The sequence below is a fragment of the Mus musculus genome, chromosome 7 (genome assembly GCF_000001635.26).
Source record: "Mus musculus strain C57BL/6J chromosome 7, GRCm38.p6 C57BL/6J".
Classification (NCBI taxonomy): Eukaryota; Metazoa; Chordata; class Mammalia; order Rodentia; family Muridae; genus Mus; species Mus musculus.
The window spans coordinates 137,081,992-137,091,374 of NC_000073.6; the positions used below are offsets into that span (position 1 = coordinate 137,081,992).

Here is a 9,383-nt window from a genome sequence, read left to right on the forward strand (position 1 = left end):
GGCCATGCTTTCTCAAAGCCAAGGAAGGCTTGAGGCCCTCACACACACACATCTGCGGCAGCACAGGTGCATGTGGGCTGGTCTATGCTCTGGAATTCCAGGAGGCAGTATATGCTTGCCCTGGAATCGCTAACAGTTGTTAGTTTCTTAGAGAAACCCTCAGAACAGGCCTTAGTTCACTCTCCATCCTCCTCTGGTAGAAGCTGAAGGAAGTACAGTCTCTTTTTTCAGCTCTCAGCGTTCTTCCAATGCCAAGTTAAAGAGTGAAAGGGGGGCTTGCATCCCAGTCTTCACCACTCTATTCCTCCACGGGGACAGATGACATGCTGACCTAGAGAGCTGGACTGGAGTCAACCACTAGGATTGGCGCAAGTGTTTCCAAGGGATGCCAAGTGCAGTGCTGAGCAGTTCTCAGGACTTTGCATCTTGTTCTGGGCTGGTGCTGAGGAAACCTGAATGTGATATTTGAAAGAGTGGGCCACAGAGCCTCTAATTGTTGGAGTTTCAGGGTTTGTCAGTAGGGAGGTCTGGAGAAACTCCTCCATCATAAGAGCAGCCGTTAGCGCTGCTGTCATGCCGTAGCTCTTTCCTGGACGAACAGCGGGGAAGGTTGGAGGAAGAGGGCAGGGCAAGAGAATAAATTTCATTTTATTGTAGAAATGGAAATTTGTGTCATGGCTTTAAAAATCTGGTTTTATGTGTGTGTTTAAAGCCATTCATTTTAAATGTAGCCCCATAAATCCTTGCTTCGGAATCAAAGCTGTTTAATTACATTTCACCCATGGCTAGTTATCTAGTACCGAAGGAGGAAGAGTTAAAAAGAGAACCCCAGAGTGAATCAGAGGTGAGATCTTTAGCACAAGCATAAAAAATCAATTTAAGATGAATTTTACTACTATAAAATTTTTTCACGTATCCTTTTAAGAACGGGAAATGCTAGGAAACACGGCTTGCCCTCCACGAGGTGGAGGGAAGGCCACCATGGGCAGCAGAGGCCTCTGAACAGTCACTGGGAAATACAGAAACCCCAGATTCATGCTTTAAAGTGCTCAGAGAGAGAGAGAGAGAGAGAGAGAGAGAGAGAGCGCATCAGTGTCCTGAGGGGGCCCCTATGTGCAGTGCCCATCAGCATCTAGCATCCTGACCTGGATGTTGAGATAGTAGTTAGGTACCTGTCTTATCTCTACCTACTGTACCCCACCCAGTTCTCCTGTTCTGTGAAGAGTTGGTAGTTTGGTGCAAGACTGAAAAGCAAACCTTTCCCTCCTGTATCCTTGGTTGAGGTGCACATGGACATGAATTTCATTCACTGCCAGTCTGAGTAGGTGGAGTGAACCCTGAAGATGACAGACTGCTTGCTGGCCAGACCTACCTACCTCCAGCAGACACACCATTTTCCTCAGTTCTCCCATTATCCCCAGGGACCAGAAGGGCAAAGTACATTATATATTTCTCCATCTCTCCTTTTAGACATCCTTGATACTCCATTCACTTTAGTTAGTGAGCTACAGAACCAGAATAGAATGACTGAGCATGTATCTCTAAAATTGAGTAATATCTAAGCCAGGCACGGGCAGAAGTTCTCCCTCCCATGATCAGACATTGCTAATAGGAAAAGCAGTCAGGGCAATGAGCAGTTCCATCTCCCCAGGAGACTCCCAAGAGAGGCCTGTAGTCTGCATGTGGATCGAGCTGTCATCCCTGGGGCCCACGGGGCGTACACAGGCGGCAGCAGCGGCTTGAACTGACACTGTGCCTGTTTGTTCAGACTCAGGGCTGAACGAGGATCCTGCATAGCAGCTTCAGAAAGGCCTGTGATAGCTGCAGGATTGACCAGGTCAGGGCTTGGTTGGTTGTATGTGTGTAGAGGCGGAGGGTGAAGAGGATACCGTGGATGCTGGCCATCTTTTTGAGACACTGGCTTGGATCTCACCAAGCAGACCGGGCTGTCTTTCCCTCCCCAGCACTGGGTGTGCGCACATGCCATGGGTCCCAGCTTTTTCACTGGGTCACCAAGAGTCTAACATAGATGGCTGCGCTTCTGCAGTAAGCACTTTGCCAGCTCCGCTCTCTCCCCAACCCCTGCAGGCCTGACTACTCCCCTCAGCCATCCACTTCTGCCCCAGTATCCTCATGGACTGTGGCTTCTTTCTCCATCCATCTTCTGTTCCCTCCTGGGGGCTGAGTGTTTAGACGATTCCAAGGCCTTTTCTGAATGACTTCCTGCCCTCTCTGAGACTAGCACAAAGGAACCCTGTTGTATATTTGTTGAAAGATACAAGGACTTAGTGGAGACACAGAATTCCTCGCCAAGATGCTGTCCTAGGCAGTTAAGCACCTACATGGGCCTGTTTGCAAGGCTCTGCCAGACATGTGTCACTGCCCTGTGAGAGCCAAATCTGTAGTGCACAAACAGGGGAGAAACTGTACCAGCACCCTGCATCTATCTCCTCATATGTAAGATCCTTACTTAAAGATCTCCCAACTCATGCTTGTGGGACACCCTACCATAGGACCTTCTGACCCTGCTTGCCCGGCTCCTCTTCCTGTGACTTGATTCTTTCTTGTCCTACCTCTGAGGTCTGGCCCTGCTGGTTTTTGCTTTAGTCTTTTATCTAAAACTGACCCACAGGAGCTCTGATGACTGCAGTCTGTGGAGCCCATCTTGCCTCCACCAGCTTTACTCAGGAAGCCTGACCCGAGGTCTCCTGGCCCTCGGCTGCTCCCCAATCACACCTGTGTAGGGCCCCATTCCCAAAGCTGAGTAAAGGCCTTCCCTCCTGCCAAGGTGTCCATGTGTGGAGAGAGACCTATGAACTGGGTGAATGTGCCAACCATCACCATATGTAGGAGCCAAAGGAGACTGGCAAGATTAACCATCCAGGGAGCCTTTGCCCTCTAAGCCATCCTGGCCTCTCCACCGTCCCATGAGCACTCGACACTGGGCTGCCTGAGAAGTCCCAGAGAAGCTGTATTCTCCAGGCCCAGAAAGTCACACGGAAGCACGCTGCAGTCCAGAGCCTGGGAATGAAGAGGAGAGAAATCACCAGAGAAATCGGATCCAGTGTCTATGCCTCTTGGGTGTGGATCCCAAGAAATTGAAGCAAAAACTGATACTGCCATAAAACTCCAGGCTCGGAGCCCAGAACATAGAAATGGCCTTCCTTTACAGCATATGTTTTAGCCTGTGAGCACAACCTGAAGCAGACCCCAGCTGAGCATGAGCAATGGGCTTCAAATCAAGGAACAGAATCTGACCCCATGTCGGAGCCGTAAGAAACCATCCAAAGCTGCTATAAAATATTTCAGTTTTAAATTCCAGGACATTCACCAGAGGACAGGCACTACAGAGAGTGAGCAGGATAGTTTGTTACTGAAGCACCTCCAACTAGACACCCAAGGCAGAAGAGGTGTCAACTCACTAGCCTCAAAGCATAAAACACACAAGGTGACGTCACTTCACATCGGTGCTAGGGAATATGGGTCCATAGGTATACTCATAGGAGCTTCCAAAGATGGAGCCCAAAGCCATGTGAGAAGGGATGCCCCTCTGCTGTGGGGATTCAGGGTGAGAGATAGAACGTGGATAATGCAGTCTAATTGCCTGATGTTTAGAGGAAATGCTAGTGGTGATTATCTGATGATGCTGACTTCCACACTGAAACCAGGGACATGAGATGTTCCCTGTGTCAGTTTGCAGACAGTGTGCATGCAGAAGCTTGGAATGCATGACCTGGGCTCTCCGTGCACTTAATAAACCTGGGCATAGAAAAGCAGACATGGGAACTGCTGTGCCTTCCTGCCCCAACATCCCTCAGTGGCCATTCCTGTTATCTGCAGTTCTCTCTCTGTCTGGCAGAGACACACACTGGGGAGTGGCTGGCAGCCTTCCCCCATTAGCTGCAGTAGGTATGCTTTTCACACATGTGGTCACTAAGCTTCTTATCCTTTTTGCAGCCCCACAGAGGCCCCAGCTACTCCTGAGGTGCTCGGTGGGCCAGAGGGAGTTCCAGAGCCTCTGGTGCAGTGCACAGCCTGGCTGGAAGCCTATTTCCGTGAACCCGCAGCCACAGAGGGGCTTCCCTTGCCTGCTCTCCATCACCCTGTGTTCCAGCAAGGTTGGTAACCACGCTGCCTTTGGGGAGCCTGACTTATTAACTATGGCTGACATCACAGCTCGTTTACTGAGTACACAGGCTTGGAATTTTCACATCGTCTAAACACAGGCGGCGTGCGGCCAAGCTGAAGGCCGTAGGCTAAGAGCTCACGACCCCGCCCATTCCAAGTGGTTATGTTAGTTTTGGCACATGGTCACATAATACTTGGCAAAAGCAGTAAAAATGATGCATGCAGATCAACTCTTGACTCTGGCTTGGCTGAAAGGTTTAAATGGGAACACATCTGAATGGCAGTAAATTCTTCAATAAGCTTATTGTTAACTTAAACTCTCTGCCTGCCAACAGCACAGAAAATGAGCCTTGTATCTGGACAGCTAGCCACTTCTGTGAAGTTACTCAGTAAGAGGGACTTCAGAGGCCACTCCACCACCGCATTTTCCAACTTCTCACAGATACACTCTGAAGGATGAGTTTAAAATGCATTGCTTGCGTAGAGTTTGCTAAGGGCACTTGAAGCCTCCCAGTAACCCAAGAAAACATTGCATTTCCTCCAAAGCTGGTTCGGCACAGAAATTAATTACCACAGCTAAGATCATTCTAGACCTATAGCAGAAATTTATTCTGCGTAGTGACTTTGATAAGAAATCACTTAATATAAATTAGTATGTATTCACATTCAGACATATGCATGGAAATACATATGTCTCCTTAAGGGGAAAAAAAAATCTGTGATTTTTTTTTTAACTAAGGTAAATGTAAAGCAACCTTGAGGTTCCGAGTGATGTTTACGAAGTGTAATTTAGAGGTGTTTGAATTGTGCTGGGTTTTCAGTTCACACTTGAAAACTGGAGTTGATTAAAAAACAAACAAACTCCAAGGTCAAAAGCCCTCTGATGCCAGACCAGAAAGTGAGGGGTAAAACGGGAGATCTACTTTACGCAAACAAACTGAAAGGACAGCTGGGATGCATGGCCAGCCTGTTCTTTCCTGCGTTATCTGGAACTGTCTTCTCAGAAGGCCACTCTCAGCAGGGGTGCCAGGATGTGTTAAGGGGGTCTCTGGGAGAGGTGGGCGGATATCTGCAGGGCTCTGCGTGTCCAGTGACCACACCTTCATCCTCCACCCACTGGGGAAGAGAGCTTGGCCGTGTGCCTGCCTGCCCACACTTCGAGTCTGTCATCTGTGGCTCAGGTGACTGTGTGTCACTCTTGAACACCTCCAGCTGCCCAGCCCAGGGGACATATGTTGCTATGGAGTTCAAGGAAGTGAGAAGTGGAGGGGGACTCTTCCAACCCCACCCACAGTATCCCACTGGGGTTACTGCCTAAATGGTAGGGGCGGGGAGGAAGAGGGAGAGCATGAGCCAGCAAGCCACCCTTCTCTTAGGCCTGCCAAGGACATCCAATAAGGTTCAGGGTCTCCGAATAGAAAACTATCTTACGAAGACAGAGATGTCTGTTAAATCCCATGAGGTAGTAGATGAGGTATGAGCCCGTAAAATCCTAACCTTTGCCTGAGATTGGTTATGTGGCTTCAGGAAAACTGTAGAGGCCAAAATTGTAAGGAAATGACTCACTTTTGGCAAGCCAGGCAGTAGGGTCTGCTGGCCTGGTGCCGCCAGGGTCCAGAGAAAAGCTTGGCCTTACACAGACCAGGCCAGACAGACCTGGAGAAGATGTGATGTGTGTCATGTCATGGTCAGGGTAGAGTGATAACCAAGAGTGGCGTTAGAACAGCCAGGCGTCCCTCAGCAACAATAGACTCAGACTGGATCCCTTCCACCCTCTCTGCTGCTCCTGTGCGTGTCAGTGGGCTTCCAATTGAGGTACCAGACCCAAGGAGTCCCCAGGCTTGTCCCCAGCACTTCAGGAGCACACCAAGCCCACACTGAGGCCACCCTATGCCAGCAGGCCTTTGTGGTGGTTTGGAACCAGGAAGATATATAACCATCAGAATAAGGTGGAGCCATGGGCCGCCCCCGGCTCTGCAGTACAGACGAGCACTTCCAGATAGACAAATATGAGATAGGTAGAATTAGAAAGAACTCGGCTTCTTACACACTCTTCTTCCTGGTGCGTTATGAATTCTAAGACCCAGTCTGTTAGCTCCCAAGGTCACATGGATGAGGCCTGCCTCTGATAGTTAGTGGCTGCTGTGGGAGGGGGCAGGCTTTCCCACGCCCCAGCATGTGCAGGCCAGGTTTTTTCAATTTAGTGTAGTCATTTGCTTCTGGGCAAGGACCAGGTGTGCAGATTTTACAGTTTGAAGAAGGAGGGGGTAGGGTTGGTTAGGGTACCCTGGCTTACATTGAATTAATTGGGTCGACTCCACATGTGTAAATGACCCACACACACATGCTGGCTTTGTCCAGTTTGCATCTTGTAACGCCAGGGAAGTAGACAGCAATACGGAAAGTCTCACTGAGAGAGCATCTTGGGATATCTCAGTGTGCTTTGGAAGCTGAGGACCCTAGACCAGTCCGTTCAGAGCAGGAAGAAAGTGGGTCCACTCTGATATGGAATTAGTGTTTCCTTTGCCCATTCTGTCCTCTGTGCATTTTTAATTCTGGAGTTGTCTGACATGCTTTTGCACATCTTTGGGATGGAGGTGTTTGTTGTGGATTATATTTGGTTTGTTTGTTTGTTTGTTTCCATATTCTTCAAGATTTAGTCATGGTCTGTCCATTTTTAAAAGAAGATTATGGGCTTGGAGAGATGGCTCAGAGGGAACAGAGCTTGCTATCCAAACCTGACTACCTGAGACCAGATCCCAAGTGCCCATATAAACGACAGACACAGTGGAGCGCATCTGCTATCCCGGTGTACCTATGACTTCTGATGAGACAAGAGAATTCTCAGAAGCTACTGGGCCAGTTAGTGTGCCCAGGGCCCTATACAATGTTGAAGGGAGGATAAGGGGGTCCCTGCCTCAAACAAGGTGGAAGCAAGAACCAACCGACACCAACATTGTCTCTGTCGACACATGTCCCATAGCATGCACCCACCCTCGCGCATGTACAAACCTGTACAATTATAAAATGCCCTGTGGCATGCACTCACCTGCAACATTTCACGGGAGGCATCCTAGAACCTCTGGGTCTCCTGACCCACCCTGGCTGTGGCCATGTAGGGCTGGTCCTGTGGATCACAGTCTCCCTTAGTGTCTACAAATTTCTGTATGTATTAGCAGATGTGCCCCTCCCTAGGAGACATCAGAGCCCTGATGGGCAAGCACATACCATACTTGAGAATTAGTGCTCTAAAAGAAACTATTGAACTTGCTCTGGGGAAGGGAGATAGCTTAGTGTTACAGTGCTTACCTGTAGTAAAGTGCTTGCCTGGCAAGGCCATGAGTTTAGTCCCCAACAGTGCCAAAACAAACAAACAAACAAACAAACAAACAGGAAGTAGTTTCCAAGTCTTCTGATTCCTGAGTGCTTTGTGCAACATGATTCACCCTGTGTTGGGTTGATGTTTTTTGGAAGCTGTGACGCTGCACACTATGGAGTGATGTGTGCTGCTGTTTGTTGACAGATGACGCTCTGGGCAGTGTGTATGTATATATGTCTAACCTAGGAATGTGTGCAATCAGAGCAAGAGGTGTGGGCATTCATTTCTGTCGTGAGAAGAGTTAGCTAAGGTTCCACATGTTACCAAATGCTTCCAAGTCACTGCAGTGGTTTAGAAGTTGCCCTTAGCATCACAGGATTACGCCCAGAAAAACACCGTAGTCAACCAAAAGTATCAGGATTATGTGGATGCTTCTGGCTGAAATATGTGTCCCCTTTAAGATAGCCTGGGAATGATGTCACAGTGCTAAGGGCTGTGAGTGAAGGAAGCAGTAAGAGGGAGGAAGAGCGGCTCCAGAGCCTGCATTTTCCTTAGAACTATCTAAGATCGACCTACTGCAGGGGTCACTGAGGGCTTAAATACACTACAATGCCATCTCAGGACAGAATCATAACCTGCCAGGCCCCAAGAAATTGGGGGGGCAGGGTTATTCCTATGCAAAGAGCCCATGACCAATCAGCAGTTGCTAAGGCACTAAGAAACCTAGCAAGCAGATAGCTAGGTCTGGAACTTCAGAGGCAGGTCCAGACTTTGATCCCCAAATTCCTCAGAGGTCTCCATGATTAGAAAGTTGAGGTGGTGAAGGCCTCTGCCCCAGGCTGCAGAGCTCCACCACACAACCCAGCTATGTTTACCAGAAGCCTGGGAAAAAGCCAGCCAAATTCAAAGTGCTGACACAGGACCCCATCATAACCAAGAGCATAAAGAATATCTGCATTCATTATACATGCTACTTTTGTGGGAAAACGTTTACTATAATTTACCTCTATATTTACCTCAGGAAATCTCTGAAAGTGTCTATGAAAAATAAATCCCCCTTGGTTGTGTCAGCACATACAGGGGCTGTCTTCATCTTCAGAATCCTAGTGTTGGACCAGGGTGTGGCTCTTCTCCCGTGACCGTGGGTTCAGATTTCCACAGGAGAAAATACAAATCACCTTACTACAGTCTTCAGGAGGTTTAAATTTGCGATTACCTATCAAATCAATATTTATAAAAGAAAAATAGGTCTTTCAATTAAAAGTGGTTTTTAAAGTTGTATTTCCACTGTTAGCTGTAGATAAAATGTGGTACTCAGAAAGCGAATGCACAGATCCTTATATTCTGTTGTCCTAGAATATTATGTGTTTGTATATGACAGGTAACCTTAATCATTTAAAATTAGTGGAATTTATTAACCTCATAGATAAATAACATTTTAACAAAGCATACATGGAATTGCACTGCATATTATAATATTTTAATAAATGATTAGCCTATACATTATCAATATATTAAATATTGGCATTCAACTAAGAGTAATGTCAAAGATATTAATGATAGGAGATAGAAATGTAAAAATATTCCTTGACTTTAATGTTTCCCTGAGGTTGACCTAGACTCCTGAAGGTTCACTCTCTTAAAATCGGAGATTTATGAGTCTCTCATCTAAGAGCCGCCTCCATAGCTTATGGCAGAAGGAAAAGTCAGATCCACAGAGTAAAGAAAGCTCCCCTCCTTCCTAGGGTAACCAGCAGCATGGCTGATGGCTCTGGGAAGCTGGGAAAACCTCCAGGCCTGGGGACCCCGTGGGCTCCCCAGGCCTGGCCAGCCCTGAGCCATGATTTTTATGCCATATACTAAATTACTTCTGAAGAAAGGTGAAGGACAAAGTGTGGATGGGGCATTTTCAAATGCTCATAAATACTTCCGCTGT

The 9,383-nt window shown here is 47.7% G+C and overlaps 1 protein-coding gene and 1 long non-coding RNA gene across 9 annotated transcripts in view; one reads left to right on the forward strand and one right to left on the reverse strand.

The window, feature by feature from the left end:
* Mgmt (O-6-methylguanine-DNA methyltransferase) overlaps positions 1 to 9,383 on the forward strand; it is a 233,731-nt gene that overhangs the window by 187,529 nt on the left and 36,819 nt on the right. For all 8 annotated transcript variants that reach the window (XM_006507406.2, NM_008598.3, XM_006507408.4 and 5 more), the window contains one exon: positions 3,958 to 4,118. In XM_006507406.2, coding sequence (XP_006507469.1) covers positions 3,958 to 4,118 — 161 coding nt within the window. The remainder of the gene's footprint in view (positions 1 to 3,957; positions 4,119 to 9,383) is intronic.
* Gm39108 overlaps positions 8,617 to 9,383 on the reverse strand; it is a 6,241-nt gene continuing 5,474 nt past the window's right edge. Inside the window, exon 3 of the long non-coding RNA XR_870032.2 lies at positions 8,617 to 8,663. This is a non-coding gene — a long non-coding RNA (predicted gene, 39108). The remainder of the gene's footprint in view (positions 8,664 to 9,383) is intronic.